Source organism: Kogia breviceps, chromosome 11, assembly GCF_026419965.1.
Source record: "Kogia breviceps isolate mKogBre1 chromosome 11, mKogBre1 haplotype 1, whole genome shotgun sequence".
Lineage (NCBI taxonomy): Eukaryota > Metazoa > Chordata > Mammalia > Artiodactyla > Physeteridae > Kogia > Kogia breviceps.
Genome location: NC_081320.1, coordinates 40316858 through 40341941, shown reverse-complemented (window position 1 = coordinate 40341941; position 25084 = coordinate 40316858). Strand labels below are relative to the sequence as shown.

At 40.1% G+C, this 25084-nt stretch overlaps 1 protein-coding gene across 1 annotated transcript in view; it reads left to right on the top strand.

The window, feature by feature from the left end:
• Nucleotides 1-16968: 16968 nt before the first annotated feature.
• Nucleotides 16969-25084, top strand: part of LOC131765171 (polycomb protein SUZ12-like) — a 76738-nt gene continuing 68622 nt past the window's right edge. Inside the window, 4 exon segments of the mRNA XM_059078633.2 lie at nucleotides 16969-17032; nucleotides 17241-17531; nucleotides 19863-19915; nucleotides 19996-20060. Of these exon segments, the coding sequence (XP_058934616.2) occupies nucleotides 16969-17032; nucleotides 17241-17531; nucleotides 19863-19915; nucleotides 19996-20060 (473 nt within the window).

Genomic DNA, 25084 nt, shown 5'->3' with positions numbered 1-25084 from the left:
GATTGTCCCTGTAATTTACAACCCTCAACCTAACTAAAACACCATTCTTGGTTCATACAGTTGCGGTCACCTGTCAAAGAGTGAGAGTATTGCATTTTCGTATTTTCTACCAAATGATACACTTGAGATGTTCTTCAGAGCCTTTGACAATTGACCCTTTGAGCTTTGAACCTTTATTGGGAGGCACAGGGACAAATGTTCTCTTCAGAGCTGTTTGGTTTCCCTTAAAGTCACCCTCCTGTGGCAAGCCAGGATCCACGTATACTGTGAATGTACCTTGCTTTAAACAGATTTGAAACTCTGGATTTACAGCAATAGATTATTATGGGGTCACTTTTAACAATCTATTATTTATTTATTTAATCAGAAAAGTCACATACTGTTAGAAATTCAAAGCATATTCTTTTCAATAGTGAGGATTTATGAACCACAAGAGAGCCACAAACCTCAAGTTCCCTTGCTATGTTTCAGGGACTACCATTGGCTTGGGTAAACACAAAGCACCCAAGGAAAGGTGCTTTCTGCTTCAAAGACTTGGTCACAATCTTTCTCTTTTTCCTTCTCCATGAGTAGCCCTCCCCCATGGGTCCACACAGCTGCCACTACCCAAGGAAGCCAGCTATTTCAAAATGCATTCACTACTTTGCTCAAGGGGCAGTGGGGCATAACTGTTAACACAACCAGCTTTATTTTGAATACGTTTTGGCAGTATCTACCAACATTTTAAACATGCATGCTTAAGGCCCAGCCGTTGATGCCATTCTGACACCTACAAATCTATCCTACAGAAACACTAACGAAAATGCACGAACATATACATATAAGCAGGGTCACTGAAGCAATGTTTGTAATAGCAAAACCTTGGAAAGATCCTACATTGTCTATCAGGGAAGTGGTTAAATGAATTAGAATACGTCCATACAATGGTATACTAGGCAACTATTAAAGAGAATGAGGAGTGTGTTATGTAATGAAATGGAAATAGGCCTATGACACGTTGTTAAATCTAAAAAAGGCAAGTTGCAGAACAGCAGTTATTGTATAATCCATTTTAAATGTGTGTATGTGCGTGTTAGGAGCAAAATAAAAAGTTAGAAGGATTGTCCACCAAACCATTCACACATTGGTTACCTCTGAGAAGTGGAATGGTGACTTTCTACCTTACTATATTGTGGAGCAATATAGCAAAGGTGTATTATTTTTGTCATTTTTATTTAAATAAAACATTTCAATAAAGAGAAAAGAAAAATGAAGGAAGAGGCTTCAGAATCAAACTCTGGTTCAAATTCCAGCTGTGTCATCTTTTTCAGGTTATTTGGGATATTAAAACGAAAACGTGCTTTATCTTACCTTCTGACTGACTTCACAGCAATTGCTTGAAATACCTCAACTTTTACTGTGCACATTGTTTTTAAACACCAGAGAAGATTCTGCCTTAAGGGACTTAGGATCCGTGTTTCACGTGAGGAATACTTTTTGTAAGGTGAGTAATTTCATTCCTTAAGTTATCTGTTTGCTAATAAGGTATTCATAATAAAGAGGACATATTCTGTTGCTTTCGAAAATCCAGCTCCCTTTTCTCCCCTTCTCACCCCAAGCCTCCACAACCTGGGAGCTGTCCAGGTACAAATTAACATGTACAAAGACCTCTAGGTGTTCACACAAGCAGCTCTATTATTGCTCTCTCCTTTACAGCCTTGGTCTGCTCAAAAACCCATATTCAAATTGGATCACATCCACTCCAGCCCTTCTGCACACAGGTATTGTGGCAGAGAGGCTGCTTTTGGCTGCAAACCCCTTTATTCACTCTAAAATAACTTCATTTATAAGGTTCATTGAACAACTAGCTTGTGCCCATCACTGAATCTGACAAAGCATTTTTGCCTACCTGTCACACTAATCCTTACTGAAACTCTGTGGGTGGGTGAAGCTTCATTTCACAGATGAGCAAACCAAGGTTCCAGAAGGTGAAGAGACTTGCCCAAGTTCACACAGCTAGTCAGTGGGGGAGTCTGCTGGGAAATCTAGGCTTACTAAAGGTCTCCAATGGTTCTTTATCTTTTTCCTTTTTTTGAACTAACTAGTTTTAAAAGTCAAATAGTACTCTAGAACATGTAAAGGAAAACAGCCTTCCCCTACCCCACACGTCCCCTCTCTCCTATTCTAACGCGCCTGTGCAACTACATGCAAAGTTTTCAGCTCTGTCTACTGGTTTACCTCCAGATTTCTAGATAAACGCATGACCCGTGTGTTGCACAGATTTAACCATGGTATAACCAAAACACCACTCTACCGTCCACTCCCTTTGCTTGCTCTTGGTTCCTGGGGTCCCCCACCCCGCCCAGCTTGGAAATTCGATCGGGGCCCCTCTCTTCGCTCACATAGTCTCCAGCACCTCCGCTGCGGTAACTAGGCTGGCCAGGGCCAAGGGACCATCATCGGGACCCGGGCCGGGATGCGGGCTGAGCTGTCAGCCTCCTCTGGCCCGGCCAGGGCTCACCCCAGACCCCTCGAGGGCTGCGGACAGGGAGGGCTCCGGGCGGCGGTCGGTGTCTGTGAGCGAGGATTGGGCGGGGGCGAGAGGCTGGGGTCGCAGGAGAGGGTCAGGGTCGGAGGGTCGGAGGCCCAGGGCCTGGCCCGCGGGATGAAGATCCGTGTCAGCGGGAGAAGAAGGTCTGGGTGGGGGGCCGAGGGCCGGGGTCAGGGGACAAGGAACAGAGTCAGGGATAGAGGGCCCAGCGGGCGCAGCGGCGGAGATGGGCACTGGAAGCGAGGCGGAGCGGAGCGGAGCGGGCGCCTCCCCACCGGGCCGCGGTGGCCCTCGGGGGCCTCCTGCCGGCCGTCGATAGAGCGGCCTCAGCCCCGTGGACAGGGCGCCGCCCTCCGCTCCCGTCTGGTCCCCGCAGCTACTCGGCGCCGCAGCCCGGGCCCAACTCGCCAGCCCTCCCCTGCTGCCCGCAGGCCGTTGGCCTCCCAGGCCACGGATTCGCCGCAGGAGGCGGCCCGGGTCGCAGGTGGCGCGAGTTAGGCACCAGGGCTCCGGGTTTCCCGGCCCCTCGGCCCGAAAGCCGCCCCCGAGTTCGGGGTCGAGGGTTGCACCCCTGTCCCTTCCTCGCGGGACGAGAGGGTCCACAATCCCGCAGCCTTGCTCCAAAGAACTGCTGCAACCAAGCCCTCCATTTTTCCCTTCTGGCCCCGTTTGTATGTCCTTTCTCAGACTAAAGGGGTCCAAGACTTGAGCAGTTTCTGAGGGAAATGTCCTTTGTTTATGGAGGGGGCAGTCTGTTTCCCGTTCAATGTGGTATCCTCTTAGCAGTCTCTCACCAACTCTGTCCCCTTTTCTCCACACACACTCATCCTCCCCACACCGTGAGTTAAAACAATTTTTAATTTACATTATTATGCATTGAAAATACTTTTCACAGTGGGTCTGAGTAATACACTATGATTGTATCTCCTGTCTAGTCCCTAGAGTTAATCACTGTCTCAGGTCTTTGTTAAGCATTCTACATGCTGTATCTCACTCATTTTCCCCCAAACTGTAAATCTCCATTCATTCATCAGGTAAAATACATCTTATTTTGTTTTTTCTCGGGAATCTTCCCCCCATTCCAATCTTAACTGTTGCTCACTAAGCCAATTGCACAGGTGTTGTTCTGGGCTTTCCCTTCATCGTCATCCTGGGAATTTTCCTTACCTTTTTGTGTGAGTCCCCTGTGTCCTGGATCCCATGTCTTGTTTTTTCTCCCTCGTTTTGGTGCAGCACATCTTCTGCTAGCTTCCTGAGAAGGAGTGTAAAGGAGGTAATTTTATTTGGGATCTTGCATGTCTGAAAATATCTTTATTTTACCTCCTCACTTGATTGAAGTGATAATTTGTCTGGGTATATAATTCTAGTTTGGAATTCATTTTTCCTTACAACTATGAATTGTCTTCTAGCTTCCAGTTATCTCAACAGTTATTGTTGAGAAGTCTAATGAAATTCTTACTTTTGTACATGACCCATAGTCCTTTGTGTATTACTGTATTTTATTTCTGGAAACTTTGATTATCTTCTATCTTTGGTGTTCTGAAAATGCCCAATGATATACCTTGCTATACATCTTTTCATTCATTGTGTTAAACACTCAAGGGCCCTTTCAATTTAGAAATTCTTGCCCTTTAGTTCTGGAAAATTCCTCACTTTTCTTTTTTTCCTTGCATTACTCATTAGATCTCTCCCCTCCACACACACATACTCTGCTCCACTCCATCCGGATGTCTTCTCTGTTCTTACTTTCTCAAACTTCTCTTATCTGTACATCAGACTCTCCAAATAATTCTAATTCTCTCATCTTTTCTCTTCCACTTCTCATGTCTTTATTTTCCCTACTGTCTGCAGATTTCTTCATCTCTATTTTCCAAACTTTTCATTACCCCTTGGCCAATTTTGCCTTCTAAACAATGTTGTGCCAGTAAATGACTAACAACCAACTCTCCAAAGGCAGGTTGTGTGTGTGTGGGGGGTGTGGAGCCTTGATTGGTAGTGCTTGCCCATTTTCAAAGTGTAAATATTTGCACAGTGGCTGATTTTAAGCTACCAACATTATACCATTGAATGCAGAATTGGGAAGAGAAGCACAATAGTATATAATTATACTAGTATTTCTATAATATAGATACAAGAGACAATCTCAAGAGCATAGGTGATCATAAAATATCAATAATAAAATAATTTGGAAGTGATGGGTTTTGAGTATTACTTTTATTTTTAATATCCTTAATTTTAACCTTATATAACCTAATTTTAAATAACAACTGTGTTTAACAAATGGCTTACAAAATTCCTCAAGATCCACCAGTTGGCTCTTGCAAGCTGGTATGAGCCAGCTCCTGCAAATTATTGTTTCAAAATAAAAAAAACCATGGTCTCGAATGTAATAAAATTAAATCAGAGTAATCCTCCATATGCAGTTCTGATCACATCATTCCCCTGAGTGAAACTCTTTATTGCTTCTCTGCCCTCTGAAACCCTCAAGTCAAGGCTCAATTCACATTCTACCTTTCTTATTTGTTCATCCAAAAATATTGATCTGGTATCTGCTAAGTTCTAAATTAAAAGAGGCTGAGGATCCAAGGATGAATAATATAACACTACTATATTTAACATAGATAATTAATGAGAACCTTCTGTATAGCACAGGGAACTCTACTCAATGTTCTGTGGTCACCTAAATGGGAAGGAAATCTGAAAAAGAGTGGATATATGTATACGTATAACTGATTCACTTTGCTGTACAGCAGAAACTAACACAACATTGCAAAGCAACTATACTCCAAGAAAAATTAATTTTTAAAAAAGGATGAATAATATACATTTCCTTTCTTTGATGTAGTCCCAGTGTAGTAGGAGAAGCAGAAACCTAAATACATTCTATAGAATGTGGTAAGTACCTTTAAAAAGGTATGTACAAAGTACTATAGGAATGTCTAGCAAATGAATAATTCAGCCTGGGTGATCTACCAAGAAAAAACTCAGCATGTTTTTCCTTGTCTTCTAGGTCTACTAGTGGGTCAGGTTTTTAAATTTTATTCAGCATTATATATTTTTCTCATCACAAGCTCTAAGGGTAAAATGGAGTTTTCATTTTGAAAAGTGCTAGTGTATTTTTTTTTAGCTACAAGAGATGTCCTCAGAATAAACTGCTGGTTAATCCAGTTAAGTGCACAAATTTTAGACTGAACTTACAGAGGATTTTTTAAAGCTATGTATGGGAAAGATAGGAATATTAAAGTATGTGGTGCTAAGTTTCTGGACCATATTTACATGTATGAATAGAAGAAATGTCATAGAAATAATGTAAAACATAAATGGAAGTAATAGAATATAAGGCAGTGGATGAAATACACTTAAAAGTTGTAACTGAGCTCTAAGAAGCTTTCAAGAAATCATACAGGTAGAATTTCATAGGACTAGCAATCTTCTTATCAGAGGATCACAGAGATTTTTCTGACCCAAAATATTTGAGGCTATGATCTCATTCCAGACTGAGAATAACTGATCCAGCGGAATCTTCTAATTGTGTAAAGAAATAGGCCCAGAAAGTTGAAGCGACTTTTCTAAGGCTATGTAGATGTTGGTTGAGCTAGGATCCGAGAAGCTAGGTGACTTGGCTCCCACTTCAGTGTATCTTTCCCTTTAAATACTTTCAGTATTTACCTAGGGGCAAGCTCTGATGTCCACCAAGCAGCGCTGAAGCAACTTTATGTAGATATATTCATTTTTTGTTAATTAGTTCAACAAACATTTATTGAATGCCTTTTCGGCAATAGGCTTTAAAGATACACAGATGAATTAGATGTTAGCTAATAGGGTAGACAAGCACATACACTATGGGTAATTTATTCTATCTGGCAAGATTAGGCAGTATTTTCATGTCAGAGATGACATCTAAGTGAAAATGATAAATGTGCAGAACTTTGATGAGGGAAGGGGGGAAGGCATTCCAAGCACAGTAAGAAAGTATAGAAGTGCTCATGGAATAATGCTGAAACCAGTATGACTGGAGAGCAGGCAGTACAGCCAGGAATAGAAAGAGATGAAATATGAAAGTAGGAAGTGTTACAGACAAGGGTTCTTGGCCTACCCCAATCAACAGAAATTGACCAGAGGCCAGGCAAGAAATTCAGGCAAGGCTTTATTGGGGCCCCTGCTGCACCAGGGGGGAGTGAAAACAAGTAACAGGTTCCCTTGCTTGCTGGCTCCCTGAGGGGGAGCAAGCTTGTTCCTTATACCGGGTGAGGGTAGGGGTGTGTCCAGGGGTGGCTTGGGTGTTTTGCTCACTCCTTAAGTGGTGTTGTGTGCAGGGGGAGTGCGCAGTACCCTGCTTTTGCTCCAGGCTCTTCAAAATTGGCAGTTGGGTTTTTTTGGTCTCTTTGTATCTTTTGGATCCAGAATTTGCCCCAGCTGTGCCTGCATGCAGTCCCATATAGTTTCTTTGTATTTTATTGCTCGAGGAGAGGTGTGTCCATGTGCAAACACTGCAGCACTGCAGCAAAGGGTCCCAGGTCCCAGCCTGTCTCAGAAGGACTCTGATTTTGCAAGCCATTTTCCTGAGAAATTAGGGATATTTATTAACTTTGCAAAAAGCCCGATCATAGTGTTGTTGGAAGCAGGATTCAGTAGCTTAGGCACTTGAAAAAGTCTTCAAGACTCATGACTTTCCAGACTACTCGCTATATGCCATACTCCTCGATGAGATACTCTTGAATTCACAGTGTCAGGAAACATTTATCCCAGAATAAAACAAGTTCCCCAACTCTGTTTGGGGTTTCATGGTGAAGTTCCCTCTGTTCAGGATATATTCTGGGGCTTCCCTGGTGTCGCAGTGGTTAAGAATCTGCCTGCCGATGCAGGGGACACGGGTTCGTGCCCCGGTCCAGGAAGATCCCACATGCCGCAGAGCAGCTGGGCCCGTGAGCCATGGCCACTGAGCCTGTGCGTCCGAAAAAAAAAAAAAGATATATTCTGTTCTCCCTTCTTCTGCTCAGACACGTCAGTAAAATTTTAAGATTTCCAAGAAATGAAAACTAGCTTCTAACGAGAAAGAAAAGGAACTCTTGAGTATATAATTGAGTGTATAAGAAACATAATTAGAATCAGAAAGATATAACTGATACTACAATTTTCCAGGATCCCTTAACGTGAGAAACCTGAAACATGCCCCTTATGATGGGGACTCACGTTAAAGTAAAGAGGAAGCCCCCAGTCTGGAGAGTGAGCTCTGCCAGGAAAGAGGAAGGATAACTGAGAAGTAGACCTTCAACTAGTTTGCTGTCCCCATTGCCTGTTTCTCTCAGTGTTTGCTGGGAAGGGCAATGAGCTGTGCCACCCTTCCTTTTACTGGGGGATTTGGTTGTCACCTCTCTCCTCTGTAACATTTCAAGTTTCCTGGGAAAATGAAATTAGTTCTTTCTCCAGCATATGGCTGATTCACTTTGTTGTGCAACAGAAACTAACACAGTATTGTGAAGCAGTTATACTCCAAAAAAGATCTATTTAAAAAAATGAATATCATGTTATATGTCAATTATATCTCAAGTTTAAAATAAATGAAAACCTGCATGTTGCAAAAAAGAAAAGGTGGTAGCACCTGTTAAACACACAAGTAATTATATTAACAGCACCATCTGGAGCTTCTTGGGGTAAGTGCTCAGGAAAGGGAGAGAGATTGAAAAGAACACGACTACTACTATTGAAAAGCAAACATTAAAATAAAAGAAATAGAGTCTGAGACATCAGTACAAACTCAAGTTTAGCTTAATGTAATAGAGATGACAGGCAGAAATAATTACATATTTGTGTATATGCACATGCTAGAATACATACACATATATCCTATCCACTGAGAGGGCCTAGAAGAAATGACACCTCAGAAGCTATGAGCACACCCAGCACCCACATCTTGGTTTCTCCATCATTTTATCATAATGAAAGGAACCAGAGGTCCTTAGAGAAATGGCTGCTCTAGGACTGGGGTAGGGAATATACAAGATGAGGCTGGCACTTGTCATAGTACAAGAAAGTAAGAAATGGCTAAAAGCAAAACACAAATGATGGTGCTGTGTGAAAGGGGCACATCTCCCCAATGGCCAAAGCAGCAACGATCTGAACAACAAATTAAATGGTGTAGTACTGAATATAGCCCAAAGTATCCAAGTAAATATCCATAAATAAATGATTGCATAAATACAGAAACGAGGGAGAAAAGTCTTCTATACAGAGGAATTGTAAATAACTTACAAAGCTACTCCCCCATCAAGGAAGTGGAGCTTAATTCACCACCACAACCTCTATCACCACACCTGAGTGTGGGCTTCACGTGGGGACTTGCTTTCAAAGAGTAGAGTGGAGAAGACTGTGAAATACTTAGTTGTTCTGGTGGCTAAGGTTAACATCATCAATGACAATCATGTTGATAGCAGGTACCCTGGATATGAAGTGATGAAAATGGCAATTCGTCTCTGGGATCTTCCTCCCCAAGACCCATAACCCCACTCTATTAGAAAAACATCAGACAAATCCAAACTGAGGAATATTATACAAAATACCAGTACTCTTTAAAACTGTCAAGGTCATCAAAAACAAGGAAAGTCTGAGAGCTGTCACAGGCCACAGACCAGAGGAGACTAAGGAGCGTGAGGAACAAAAGTAATGTGGTATCTTGGATGATGACAGGTGGATTGATAGGTAGACAGATATAGATGATTAACTTTATTTGTGTATGTGTTTTCTTTTCTTTTTCTTTCTTTCTTTTTTTTTTTTTTTTTTTTTTTTTTTTTTTTGCCGCGAGTGGCTTGCGTGGATCTTAGTTCCCCGACCAGGGATTGAACCCAGGCCCCTGCAGTGAAAGCGTTGAGTCCTAACCACTGGACAGCCAGGGAATTCCCTAGATGATTAACTTTGGACACAACAGAAAATATCCATATTATTGAAACATCCATGGAACATTAAAAATAATTGACCATTTGGGGCCCTGAAAAAAAGACTGGGGACTTCCCTGGTGGCACAGTGGTTAAGAATTTGCCTGCCAATGCAGGAGACATGTGTTCCATCCCTGGTCCGGGAAGATCGCACATGCCATCATGGGGCAACTAAGCCCACGTGCCCTAGAGCCCACGTGCTGCAACTACTGAGCTCATGTCCTGCAACTACTGAGGCCTGCGTGCTGCAACTACTGAAGCCTGTGCACCTGGAGCCCATGCTCTGCAACAAGAGAAGCCACTGCAATAAGAAGCCTGAGCACCACAACAGAGTAGCCCCCACTCGCCACAACTAGAGAGAGCTTGTGCGCAGCAACAAAGACCTAACACGGCCAAAAAATTAATTAATTAAAAAATAAAAAGAAGTAAAGGTAATTAAAAAAAAGACTGAACAAATTCCCAAAAGCAATTTATACAGGGCTTTTTTTTCTTCTTACCATAGTGTAACACAGAATTAATAGAAGATGGGTTATTGTGCAATTCACCTTCTTACCCGGCACTATTCTGCACCATTTGACATGTTTTGAGCTGAATTTGTTAACCCTTTTTTGCTCCATTGGAGAAAAGATAACACTATTTGCCTTTTGTTTATTGATCATTCAGGAACCAAAAGTAGAACCCAAGTTTTATGATTTTTACAGAAAAGGAACATTAGGATGAATTTAACTTTGTTATAGCACACTAGAAGGTGATTTCTGTGATTTTCTTAGAATTAAAGAACGGGGATAACTTTAACAATAACCTATATCAGTGTTTCTTGATTTTTTTCCCTCGATATCTAATTTGATTTTTGAAAACTTCCTATTCCCCTACCCCTGTAACCCATGTCTATCTTTATAGGGAGATGTGCCTTAAGAACACTGATATCTGGAAAACTGTCTATCTCTTCATGTACCCACTGATACAGAACTTTATTTTCACTGATTATAGGGTAAAAACTGCAGATAGCTTTGTTTTTGCTTTCCAAAAATAAAATTATAATGTTGAACATGATTTTCCACATTACACATGATCTACCTTCAACTTCCAGGGATTCTGTTATGGACAAAAATCACTGGTCTAAATCAATCCTTAATTTTATATTTGAGAAAAGAAAGACCAGAGAACGTAAATAACTTTCTCAAACTCACACTGTGAAATAATGACCAAGTCAAGTCTTGATTGATAGTATAATGTTCTTTCTCCTAAGTTTGTTGCAAAGTGGAACTTGAGGAAAAAAATAGATTTTAAAAATAGAAATAGAGCCAGAAGCATTTCTCTCCTAGTAAGAAAATTCTCCTCGAAGAGTACGCTCTGAAGACAGCTCAACCAAATTAAAATTCGCCTCTGCGTGTCAATTTTGATCCTGATACACTAAAAGTACAGAAACAATTTATCTTGATATCAAGTTGAAGTCACACTCCCCCAATCGCTCTCTCTCTCGTCACTTACAATGCCTCTGTGATAGAAAATGGTTACAGAATTCTGAAATCTATTGTCAAATGCTTTTATGACCTCAATGAATTTTTTCCAGGCACGTAGAGTACTAACTATCCCAGTGGCAACAGGTAAGGTCTGTGCTGTTCTATCAAAAACAGCTGCTAAAGCACTCTGCGGTCTCTTCAGGACACCTCTCTTATTCAGCTCAACCATGAGGGTGGCAACTTTCGCAAATTAGTCACGTGAATAAGTTATTGTAGGAAGCCTTGAGTATGAAGAAAAAAAGTAGTTCAACCAGGAATAACAGCAATGTTTTCCCAGGGTCTAGTTCCACTGAATAGTGTGCAAGCAGAAATAAAATTCTGAGTCGAGTAAGGTGGATGAGGACTTTTTTTTAATGAAGTACATACCAAATATCCTAAAGAATACTGAATGTATAAGCTAAGAGGCAGCTTTTCCACAAATATTTAGCCCTATAGATTCTCTCTCGGCATATACTTAAACCTCCTGTGTGATCTTGGCAAATTAAACTGTGGAACTCAGTTTCCTCAGGTGTATAAAAAGAGGCTTAAGCTAGATACTATCTAAGTTTCCTCTAGCTATAAAATTTGTTTTCATCTAATAAATTAAGTTATAAACAGTAATTGCTAAATGTATCCTACAAACAAAAACCATATCATGGAAAGAAGAACAATATTTGTAAAATGACAACTAGCTAAAACTAAAGACCTGTATCTCTTAATTTGTTCTGATTAAAAGTAGTAATCAGCAATTGTAAAATGAAGGTGAACTTATAAACTTTAAATGGAAATCCAGACTATACCATTATTATGGAAGTGGTATAATACCTAGTTTTGTTGATATTATTTATGAAGAATGGTGACATAGTAATGCTCTTTTTTTCCTCAGAAAATGAAGGAAACATTTAGTTTGGAAACAATCAGTTCACACAAAGATAAGGGGTAACAACAGCAAGACTGAATTTTTTTTTCTCGGCAGGGCATGCGTGAGATATACACAGATTTTTTTCATCTATATTTCATTACTATTAAAGTAATCTTCATTACTCTTAGCATACTCTTGTTTTTAATGGTGTCAAAGTTTGAGGTGAGTATAGCCCAGAATGCATTATTAGTGTCATTTTAGCTCATTGTTTCTCATTATCAGGCTTGGGAAGGTAGCTGAGTGTAATGCGGTGGTTTTCAAAAAATATTTTTTCAGCAAGTAGATCCATTATCTTCAAACAAATTATAAACACATAAAAGCAGAACAGATCTGATTGAAGATGAACGAAAGGGGAAGCAGAGTCCACACTGTTTCCCTTGAGGTAGATTTTTGAAACTCTGGGGCTTCCAAAATGCTTCCTAGATACCTTTGTTATACTGGAAAACACATGGGGTTTTGAGTTCCCTGTAACTGGGTTCAAATCTCAGCTCACCCACTTAAAAGCTGTGAGATGGGGAGAGAGTTACTGAGATTCAGTTACTCATGTGTAAGAGGCTAACAATAGTAAATAACATAACTGTTTATGATTGTTGTATGGATAGAATGCTCAATAAATATCAATTCACTCCTGCTTTTGTTTAAAATTAAAGATAAAACCACCTGTCCTATAGTTTTAAAAATGGGCATAGTAGCTATCTCCAGATGTAGGGCTCCCAAAATTCAGGTTTAGATATTTCCAATTTGTCTCAGGTGGTTTTTCCTCCCTCAAGTTATTAGTGTCAAGTTTCTTTTTGTCTCAGGGGTTCTAACTATGCCTTACTAGCACCCTTATTATATCTAGTTAAAACTAGATAAACACACACACACACACACACACACACACACAAATCAGGGGTTTATTATGAAAACCCCATAATACACAGTGAACGTTCCATGGTTCTTATAGTTTTCTTTTCTAGACAAAGGAAACAAAAATGTGCAAGCTTTTGATTTTAAACTTCAAATAGAACTGTTAAAATTGTTCTTTCACACTAACTTGTATTAGGAGGTTATTAGTATTTTTACTTTGGAGGCCATTCCTTTTTAAAAATCAAATTTGATTATATCTCTCCAAGAATTTATCAGCAAATATAACTTCAGTTCACTCAAAGCAAGACTTAAACATATATATTTTTTCTGATATAGCTTTTGTTGGCTTAGATTCAGTGCTTAATCTTAAGGTGATGGGAGTGGATGGAGGATAGAAAGACACTATACAAGTAAAAAGGAAAACTGATACCTAGGTTATTTTTCAGCAAATGCATTCAATACTGAGGATCATTCATTCCAGTGCATCAGAGGCAATATTTACTAATTTTTCTTGACCTAGAAATGACACGTGCAATATTTTATATCTCTAAAGCTCTCCAGTTTCATGGCATGATGGTCAAGAGTGAGAGCTCTGGAAGCAGATTGTTTGGGTTAGAATACCAGCTCCATTAATTGTCTTGTGCAAGTTACTTAACAAGACTTGCCTTTGTTTCTTCATCTATAAAATGGGAAAAATAATAGTTACCAACATCCGAGGGTTGGTGGGAGGTCTGAATGAGTTGGAATTGTTAAAAGCTTAAAATACTGCCTGGCACATAGTAAGTACTTAATTATTATTATCAGTATTTATGTTTATGCACTGGTGTCCATTCCTATTTATCAAAACTCATTGGATGAGCCCCTCTTCTATGCCAGGCACAGTGACAGACACCTCAGTTGCTAAAACAAATCACCCATCATCTCTGCCCCCAAGAGCTTACAGCCAAGTAGAAAGAAAAAGACTTGATGCTGTGACGCCAAGTTGTAAATCTGTATCAAATTCAGGGAGTCCCCGAATTTAGAGGAGAAAATAAATTACCTCTTTATGTACATTAACCTCTAACTGAAATTTAGCATTTCCTTCAACTACTAATATAGGTGACAAATCACAGTAGTGTTAGCAATGCCTGTGGCTTTGTTTCCAAGAGAAGTTACAGATATTTTCATATCACATTACACTTCTTGCAGGTATCTCAAAATATTATTTGCCCTCATCACTGCTTTGAAATTATGATAGTCATAAGACTGACCTGCTGCTAGATCTTATTTAGTAAATTTAAAAAGAAGCACCTATATTAACACATCACAACTTTGTTGGTTTCCCTTATAATCCAATACATTTTATATTTGTGCATTTACAAAAGAAGTTTTCATAGGCTCCATCAGACTGCCAAAGGGGTCCATGGAACAAGAAAGGTTAAAAATCCCAGCACAGAAGTCTCTGTAAGGCCAAGTGGGGACACTGATGAAAAAGGGCACAATAGGAAGGAGTATAAAATGATTTTTTTGGGTAAGAGAAGCTAAGTGGTCTTCAGTTTTTAAAACATACTTAAAAACCATCAACTTGAGATACTAAGGGTAACTTTATGCTGATTGCAAAAGTGCATAGAAATTGAATTTTAAAAACCTGGGTCCAGGGACTTCCCTGGTGGTCCAGGGAAGTGGTTAAGACTCCGTGCTCCCAATGCAGGGGGCAGGGAACTAAGATCCCCTTTGCTGCAGGGTGCAGCCAAAAAAAAAAACAAACAAAAAAACAAAAAAACAAAAAAAAACCTGGGTCCAACTCACAGCTCTGCCACTAAATGAGCAAATCACTTAACGTCTCTGAGACTATTTTCTCTTCTGTAAAATGAAACTAGTGCCAATTTCATAGGATCATTATGACAAAGTGAGGTAATATACATGAAAGCATACTCACAACTATAAAGGTCAAAATGATTGCTCTTCTTCTTTCCTTGCATGTATATCTAGTCCTGTGCTAGGAAATATAAAAGAAATGAACAGGGGCCTTTGCCTTTTAGGAGTTTACCAATTCCAAATATGCATGAAGGCAGAAACAAAGGAAACCCTGGAAAGCAATTCAAATTCAGTGTGAGTTAGGGGACTAAACATACACCTGTCTTTGACAGTGAATTGGCATCGAAAGTCTCAAAAACTGTTGCCACACCAACCTTAAAAATAACAACACAAAATAAATAAGCTGGCCACAGAAGTGACCAATACTGAGGTGATATACAGACATTTTACCTATAGGACAGAGTCTGATTAAGAGTACTGTAATGTAACCAAGAAAACCCCTCAATTAATTCTAATCTGTCCGAGGGTATAAGGATTTTTTTTAGTGTTCTACAAAGCAGACTACAAAAAGGGAGAATTTGTTACTATGCCCCTCCCATAGAATGGATGGCTTTGATTCTCATGACCAGTACTGGTAAGCGACGGTACGTTAAAACCATGTCCATGCTGAAGCCTAGAACGCTACCATGGCATTCCTAAAGGAAATACCCTTTAAGAACATCCCAACTCCTTTGGCCGCATTTTTCTGTTCATCAAAGATTTATAACCTGTGACTCGGTCTTTTTCTTTGACTGTACCTGTATCTCCACCCTCCCGTCATCCCAAAGAACCCTGTATAAATGACAAAGACTGGTAATTCTGCCAGTTACATTTACTGTTAATTCATAAATGAGCATTCTGGTTTATAATTTGATATCTTGCGATTTGCTTAGTGTGCTTTAGTTCTCCAGACCCTGACTGAATTGATGAAACTTCATTTTCTAACCCTGTAAAGCTAAAGATGAGCAGTTTAGCAAGATCTAAAACCCCACAAGCCTCTAGGGGTGGCACTAATCAGAGAAGGCTTATTTGAGAAATCTAAAGAACAAAACAAAACCTTTTTTTTTTTCTTGGTAGGGGCGAATATTTTTTAAAATACTGAGTACAGAACAGCATAACAAAGAGAGCATTCTGAACTTTTTGTCCGACTAAAAATATAGACTGTACTTAAAAATCAGCAACAGGTATACATAATTTCAGATGTGTTCCTGAAATGCCAAATTTTATACTACAGGCATCATTTGTAGAGCTCACTTTCTTATGTAGCAAATGCATTGTAAAATCAGCACTTTGGTTATTTAAATAACCATTCCAAAGGTACTTGCTTTGTAAACAGCGTTTTGAAGTGAATTCTAAAGGGCTCAAAGCAGGCATTTAAAAATATTATTGAAAGTATGAAACGGCTCTGTTTACAGATTAGAATTTTTGAACATAATGTTTCATTTTAATGTAACACAAGATTACAGGATTTGACTTGGAAGAACATCCTTAGAGATCATCTTGTCCGACTTGAAATTCAAATCTTGACGAGTATTAGCTCAACTCCAAACCCGTCCGGGCCTATGCATCTCTCTTTTTAAGCGAGACCGGCTGAACACCGGATCCCCTCTCCAGTTTTGGAGCGCAAAATGAGCAGGTTCTCAAAGATGGGTGTAGGTACTTCTAAGAAATCATCCAGTTTGTCCCTCTGGCCACTCCTGTGGTGTCCGGGAATCAAAAATCTAAGTGTTGCTTCCAACACGTTGAGAAGCCACGACCGCTCTCAGTAAGGATCCTGATGCCTCACCGCACCTACAGAAAATCCTTTTCCTCATTTGATAGGACATTCCTGCTCCCTAGAAATCGCTCCCTTTGGTGGAGCCCAGCGGTGTCCGAGAGCAGCAGCCACAACCCCTTGGCTGCCCCCAGTCCTCTCCAGGGCTCGCTGGGTGGGATTCGGCCAAGGGTGGCTTGAGTCACGTGGTGGCGAGGGGACAGGGGAAGAGATCCTCGCCCTGCGAGCCCCTCAGACCAGAAGCGACCCGACCAACCCCAGGCAGGCCCCTTCCTGTGAAGTTAGAGGCTCGATGATCCGGCATGGATCTCAGTTCATTTAATGAGCCCCTCGACCCCCCAGCACCCGCCCCGTCGTTCCTCAGAGGCCTGCCTCTCCTCAGGGGTCCTGTATCCCCCAGGGGTGGCGACTGACGACGCTCACAAGGCGAGAAACGGCTCCCTAAGCCGCTCGCTGGGTCCCTCTCACCCCACAATGCACCGGGGCCAGCAGGAAGGCCGCTCCGACCCCTAATTTTCCCGCGAATTCAGTTCAAAGAGGCGGCAGGGCCCAGGGTCAGCAACGCGCACGGGCCAACCAAGCTGCGCCTGCGCGAGAAGCGCCTCCGCGTGACTGACGGGGGAATGCGCGGGCCAACAGGCTGGGCATCAGAGCGCCGGGCGGGGGAAGTGGGCGGAGCGAGGCCAGGTTAGGGTGAGCGGTCTCCCGAGCGGAGCGGGGCTCTCAGGAGGAGACACTTTTTTTCCCCTCCCTCCTTTCCCTCCTCTCCTCCTCCCTTCCCTTCCCCTCCCCTCCCCTCGCCTCTCTCGTCCTTCTCCCCTCGGTCCGCCGGAGCCTTCTGGGGCGAGCGGTTGGTATTGCCGGCGCTTACTCTCTGGGGCCGCCCGGCGGGTAGCTGGCGTGGGGGAGGAGGCAGGAACCGCGAGGGCGCCTCAGGAGCACGGCGGTGGGGGAGGGGGCGGCTCGGGGCCCTGCGCGGGGTCCGGGGGAGGCGGCTTCGGGGGTTCAGTGGCAGCGGCGTCAGGCGGCAAATCCAGTGGTGGGGGCTGTGGAGGCGGCGGTAGTTACCTGGCCTCCTCCTCTTCCTCCGTGGCGGCAGCGGCGGGGGCCGCGGTGTTACCGGTGAAGAAGCCGAAAATGGAGCACGTCCAGGCTGACCACGAGCTTTTTCTCCAGGCCTTTGAGAGTGAGTGTGATGAAGGCTTTGAGGGCAGGAATCCCCACTCTTGCAGCGTTAGGGGCCCGGGACACTCGTGCTGGGACCCCCTTCCTCACCGGGAGTCGGTTTGATTCGGGAGTGGAGGGCGAAATTGAGGGGGCCATTCCGCCTTCCGGGGTTATGGCTCGAGGGGGCCCGAAGTCTAGGGCTTTTGAGGGAGGTGGATTAGGGGGTCCAGGTGAGGTTCGTGCCTCCCCGAAGATTTACACGCGAGCTGAGGCATGGTGCCCCGCGTTGAGAGCAGGCTGCTTTTTAGGTGGGGAGGTCATAGTTGGACTGTACAGTTGGATCTACCGTCAGATCCCAGGACTAGTTCTTGCTTTCTTTCATGCCTTCCATATTCTAGAAGTACAAGGCTGTCGGTTGTAGGGTTAGAGGAGCCAAATTAAGCCTGTGAAGAGAGGAGTGCAGTAAAATCGACCAAATTGTCATTAGTCTGAAATGCCTTCGCACTAACTTGGTGCATTAACATGGCACCGTTTGATGCTCTACACCTTTCACATCTTTCCACCCGTTTCATGGGTACGTAAACTGAGACAGGCAGTGTTTAAGCATCTTATTTCTCTCTAGACAATCTCGGATTTCTGTCCGTTTGTAGTTGTCTTCATTTCGGGACATTTTCTGATGTCAGTTTCTGTTTTTAAGGTCTGTTTCGAGGGCAGAGCTACGACTTAATTTGGGAAGGGGGCAAGGTGTCTGGAAAGAAGCAATAAAATATATAAGAAATGTCATGACTGTGAGTAATCTGAACTGTTCTTGAATGAATATTACATCCTGATGGTTTTCCTCTTTGCTTTTGTATGGATGTTGTAATTTGGATGACCTTTAATAGCTAGATATCTTACAGAGACTTGAAAAAACTCAGCTCTACCACTCAGTGTCTTTATTTACAATTTTTTTTGTGGCATATGTTAAGGGCTTGGTATCAGCTGTTCTTGGAAAGATGTATTACGTTGTTTAATACCCTTCTTTCATTCTCTCTCATTAGTGCTTCATGAAATTCTAATTGGATTTTAATACAAGGAATTTCGGTTTTTATTGAAATTCGTATGGAACCTGCTTGAGAAAGAGTCACATTATTCTAGCGTTTGTTCAATATACTTTCAGAAATCTGGAGAGGCTTTCAGTTGGAAATATGGTGGAGAACTACAGCACAGTGATGACAGTAAACATACATGTTTGCAGCCTTTCTAAAGCATCTCATCTCCTTTTAGTTTATTTGAAACTAAAACTAAACTAACTGAAGATTAAGTGGAAATTTAAAAAAATTCTTTCCGTATGTAGTGAGAAGACAAATCCTGCAAGAAAGTTTTAGCTGTTTTGCTTTTTTGATGAGTGTACTTCAGAGAGATGAACTGTCATTAAGAGTTAGATATGGTCACAAAACAACTTGATTGTTCTCTAATATTGATCTTAGTTTCTGAGAAGTTTATATGCTTTGATGTATTTACTAATATAGTTAGTCATATTAGGTCATTTTTATACCGCTTTATTTAAAGAAACATAATACTAACAGGTCATTAATGTAACTGCTATTATGGTACTTGTATATAAAATATTTTCTATCTGTAACCTAAGTCCTTTATAACAGATTTTAACTAAACAGCATTAAAAACACTGTGGGAATCTGGTACTTTAAAAATATGTGTTGAGGCAGTATTTACATACTGAGGTAATATTTACACTGAGCAAAGTAGAAACCTGAACTATAACTAGCAGTATTCATCGAAAATTTTAGCTAATTTATGTCTTGGATTTCACTTTGATTATATCTGTATTAGGACATCTATCCAGGTAACGGTTTTATTCCATTTCGGCTTACTACTGTACAGACTTTTGAAAAGACCAGTTAAAAAGTGAACATTTTATTTTCTTATTTGGCTTCAATAAAGAGTTCCTTTACTGAATCCAACTCCTTCACTTTAGCTACTTTTTAGAATGAGATGGGTTATAAATAGTTTTAATTAAATAAATTAAATGAATATAACTACTTCTTTTCAGTTCTTCATACAGCTAGTTTAAAAATAGCTACCTTAGAAATGCAAGGTTTAAGAACTAGATTGTAGAGAAACTTAAAGTAAATGTAGATGCATTTTGTGAATGTATGCTGTAGATTGAATGTCTTTTGATCTAATCGTGCTTACTTATTTTCTTGATGTAAATGTTCACTACATAGTTTCCATAATAGGTTATGGGTTTATATATTGGTTTATATAACATGGTCTGGGTTGGTATTTTCTTAACAATTTAAGTAATAAGTAAATTTAGATAACTTTGGATTTTGTTTCTGTTACCTAGAACCAACGCAGATCTATAGGTTTCTTCGAACGCGAAATCTTATAGCGCGGTAAGTAATCAACAAAATTTACTGATATTATTTTTTTCCTAGAATTTCACCTATTTAATTTTAATATTTTAACTTTTTTTATAGCCAGTATTTTTGCATAGAACTCTTACTTACATGTCTCATCGAAACTCCAGAACAAACATCAAAAGGTACATTTTATGAATCTTATTTCAAGTTGTTCAAACCATGTTAAAATTTTGTTTTAAAGTATGATTTCTAATGAAAGATTAAATATGAAAACTGAGGTGAAAGAGTGAATTGGTTGCAAAGTGATTTTTAATAGTATCATTTCTGTAAATCCCAGTTGATTGCCAGTTTTTTCCTAACAAGTGATTTGGTAGTGGAGTAAATGAAGTGATTTTACTGACTAATGTTTTTTACTCTGTGCTAATAGTTATTTTCAAGTTTGGTAGAAGTTGAGGATTTAAGTATTTACTAAAGGGCTCATGGGAACTATCTTTGATACATAAATTTAACAGTTAATGTCTGAATATTTCTTATATGTTCTAACAAAGAATTCACTTCTATGAGGATAGGTTCAGAAAGTCTCATTTTATGTCTTTGGTGGTTGTCTTATTAAAAGGGAAATACTTTTGAAGTCAGTAGGAGGAATGTCTTTAAAAACTTCTTAATCTTAATCACCTAGTCTTAAAGTGGAATCTGAAGGTGTCAGAGAGCTTGTTTTTGCTATGTAACATTTAACCGTATATAATTATAGAATGGTAGTTTCTTGTTCTGCACCCATGACTATTTACTGAGCATATCAAGTGAACAACTTTACATTTAAAGGAGGGAACCTCTACTAAGCATTTGGTATTGTCATAGTTTTGACTTAGTAAAACCATTAAGCTTTTCAATAAACTTTGAAACTAAACTCCTTTGGAGACTCCTACTGGTTATTAAATAAGCACCGCTTTTTTTACAGCAAGACATAGTTTAGCTTTGTAGATATATCTAGATGTATTTTGAAGGATTGAAACGTTAAAACTATTTGTCTTCTGGTAATCTTTCTGAATCGAGAGAGAGAGAGAAAGAGAGAGAGAGAGAGAGAGAGAGAGAGAGAGAGAGCGCGCGCGAGAGAGGGCGAGCGAGCGAGCGCGCATTGCATTTAAGGGGTGAAACCTGCCAGGTGCCTAAATAACTAGGGAGAAGGTGATGAATTAAGCAGCAGAATTATGTCAGCTCTTTACCTGTCTACTCTATGCCAGGAATCAGGAAAATTTTTCTCTAAAGGACTGGATAGTAAATATTTTAGCCTTTGTGGTCCAGGAAACGGAATTGAGGATATTAGGTAGTATGTAGGTACTTAACACAGAAAGAGAAAACGAATATCAACATTTTTTTTAATTGATGAAATTCAAAACATAATAATTGAGTGCAGTGTTTTCTTTTTTTTTCCTTTTCTTTCTTGGGGGGTGGGGGTTGCTGCACGGCTTTTGGGATCTTAGTTCCCTGACCAGGGATTGAACCTCGGCCCTGGCAGTGAGAGCGCCAAGTCCTAACCACTGGAGCCAGGGAGTACAGTGTTTTATAATATGTGCCTACTAGTGAGAAATGTGGGATTCTTTTATTTTTGTGGGGTAGGGTGGGAGGGATAACATTTAGCTTAATTGGGATTTAGAGTTAGTATTCTCTGTTATCAAATCACTTGCAAATGTTTTATCTGTAAAAACCATTCTTAGCTCATGGGCTGTGCAGAAACAGACAACAGGCTGGATTTGACCAATGGTCCATAATTTGCAGACCCTTGATTTACTCTATAAATCTAGGTGAATTTGATTTAGTAGTAAACTTTTTCTTTAAGTATTTTTAATATGGAAGATCAGTTACCATCTAGAGGGCTTCCCTGGTGGTCCAGTGGTTAAGACCCTGTGCTTCCACTGCAGGGGGCACAGGTTCGATCCCTGGTCAGGGAACTCAGATCCTACATGCTGAGGTGTGGCCAAAAAAAATTGTTTTTTAAGTACTGCAGTTATCATCTAGACTGCTTCCTGATTTTAATTTTAAAATGATAAAGTGTTTTCAGAATAAATTTGAGTTTAATCCATAAGTGTATTAAAAATATACATCATGTTTGTTTATTAGACTATTTGACTGCCTCATTGTGGGATACATTTCTGTTGTCTGCTAATGAGTGGAGGCAATTTCAAAAGCATGGCAGTAGAAATGAACTTTCTTAATTTAGTACCCCTTAGGTAAAAAAATTTCCTTTGGGACAGTTTTGAAGCAGTTTGCCAGCCAAGAAACATACATTCCATTTAATTTACTTCCATGTAAAAATGCATTAGGAATCACTTAATTCTTTTGTTGTATGCCTGGCATATATAAGACAATAAGACTGATTTTTAACAAATTATACTACAACTTAATATCTTCAAATGAACGCTGTCCTTTTCAAAGTAAGTTGGTGAATTTGGAAGGTGATGAATTCAGCCCAGTGATTGTGGTCTTTGTTCCAAATGTTTTTGGAACTGCTTTTACAGAATTGCTTTTAGTACAATCCCTTTGCTCAGAATGTTTTTGGAACTCCTTTTGTACTGTTACGCAACAACATCATATTCATTGTTGGAGTACACTTATCACTCCTTTTGAAGTTGTACAAGCAGGTGTAACATTAATCTGATATATTTGTTAAACTTGCCTTTTACTTTAGTTGCACTTCATAGAGGTATTCAGATTCTGTAGCCTGACACTACACTGGCACAGTGGAAATACTGGTGAGGACAACGGCGTCTTTTATTGAATCCATTTTAGTAGGTTTTATGTAAGCTGTTTCTGAATCCTCCCCCGAAAATGTCTTGAATTTTAAGAATATTCTCCTTTATGATGACCTTTTGATAACTATTTCCCTTGTTAAATCTGAGCTACAGTAGCAGTACCTTTCTAAAGAAACAGAAATACTTGGTGTTGGGAGGTGGGGCTGCTTTTGTATAGTTGCCTATACAGTTCGTTTTGTTTTTCCTAAGGAATGCTGGGTTACCTGTATGATCTATTCAAATGGTTGTTAATATTCAGTTTTCCTATGTACAGCTGCATAAAGTTGGAAGAGGTGAACCTTGTGACCTACAGTCTTAACTTTTCTTCCTACAGACAGGGTTTCTTCTTAATCATTACACAAAGATAAACATATTATTCTAAAAAGTTTTCAGTAACTTTACAATCCTCCTCAGTAGTACATTTCAGTATTTATACTGAAAAGTTCTTTGTAACTAGCCTAAAAGAATCCTACATTTTTCTTCTTTCTTCTCTCTTATCTGTGGAGATTGAAAATGTATTGCCTGCCATCCTTCGTAAAGAACTCCTTACTGTGCTTGATTGGGGGAAACTTTAATATTGAGGTTTTCAGTAACTCTAAAGGTAAAGAGAGAAGCTTTTTTTTTTTTTTTTTTTTTTTTTTTTAACATCTTTATTTGAGTATAACTGTTTTACAATAGTGGGTTAGTTTCTCCTTTACAACAAAGTGAATCAGTTATACATATACATATGTTCCCATAACTCTTCCCTCTTTTGTCACCCTCCCTCCCACCCTCCCTATCCCACCCCTCTAGGTGGTCACTAAGTACAGAGGTGAACTCCCTGTGCTATGCTGAAGCTTCCCACTAGCTATCTAATTTACATTTGGTAGTGTGTATATGTCCCTGCCACTCTCTCACATCGTCACAGCTTACCCTTCCCCCTCCCCATATCCTCAAGTCCATGCTCTAGTAGGTCTGTGTTTTATTCCCTCCTACCACTAATCTCTTCATGACATTTTTTTTTTTTTTTTAGATTCCATATATATGTGTTAGCATACGGTATTTGTTTTTGTCCTTCTGACTTACTTCACTCTGTATGACAGATTCCAGGTCTATCCACCTCATTACAAATAACTCAGTTTCATTTCTTTTTATGGCTGAGTAATATTCCATTGTATATATGTGCCACATCTTCCTTATCCATTCATCTGTTGATGGACACTTAGGTTGCTTCCATGTCCTGGCTATCGTAAATAGAGCTGCAATAAACATTTTGGTACATGACTCTTTTTGAATTATGGTTTTCTCAGGGTATATGCCCAGTAGTGGGATTGCTGGGTCATATGGTAGTTCTATTTGTAGTTTTTTAAGGAACCTCCATACTGTTCTCCATAGTGGCTGTATGATTTTACATTCCCACCAGCAGTGCAAGAGTGTTCCCTTTTCTCCACACCCTCTCCAGCATTTATTGTTTCTAGAGTTTTTGATGATGGCCAATCTGGCCGGTGTGAGATGATATCTCATTGTAGTTTTGATTTGCATTTCTCTAATGATTAATGATGTTGAGCATTCTTTCATGTGTTTGTTGGCAATCTGTATATCTTCTTTGGAGAAATGTCTATTTAGTTCTTCTGCCCATTTTTGGATTGGGCTGTTTGTTTTTTTGTTATTGAGCTGCATGAGTTGCTTATAAATTTTGGATATTAATCCTTTGTCAGTTGCTTCATTTGCAAATATTTTCTCCCATTCTGAGGGTTGTCTTTTGGTCTTGTTTATGGTATCCTTTGCTGTGCAAAAGCTTTTAAGTTTCATTAGGTCCCATTTGTTTATTTTTGTTTTTATTTCCATTTCTCTAGGAGATGGGTCAAAAAGGATCTTGCTGTGATTGATGTCATAGAGTGTTCTGCCTATGTTTTCCTCTAAGAGTTTGATAGTGTCTGGCCTTACATTTAGGTCTTTAACCCATTTTGAGTTTATTTTTGTGTATGGTGTTAGGGAATGTTCTAATTTCATACTTCTACAGGTAGCTGTCCAGTTTTCCCAGCACCACTTATTGAAGAGGCTGTCTTTTCTCCAATGTATATTCTTGCCTCCTTTATCAAAGATAAGGTGACCATATGTGTGTGGGTTTATCTCTGGGCTTTCTATCCTGTTCCATTGATCTATATTTCTGTTTTTGTGCCAGTACCATACTGTCTTGATTACTGTGGCCTTGTAGTATAGTCTGAAGTCAGGGAGCCTGATTCCTCCAGCTCCATTTCTCGTTCTCAAGATTGCTTTGGCTATTCGGGGTCTTTTGTGTTTCCATACAAATTGTGAAATTCTTTTTTCTAGTTCTGTAAAAAATGCCAGTGGCAATTTGATAGGGATTGCATTGAATCTGTATATTGCTTTGGGTAATACAGTCATTTTCACTATGTTGATTCTTCCAATCCAAG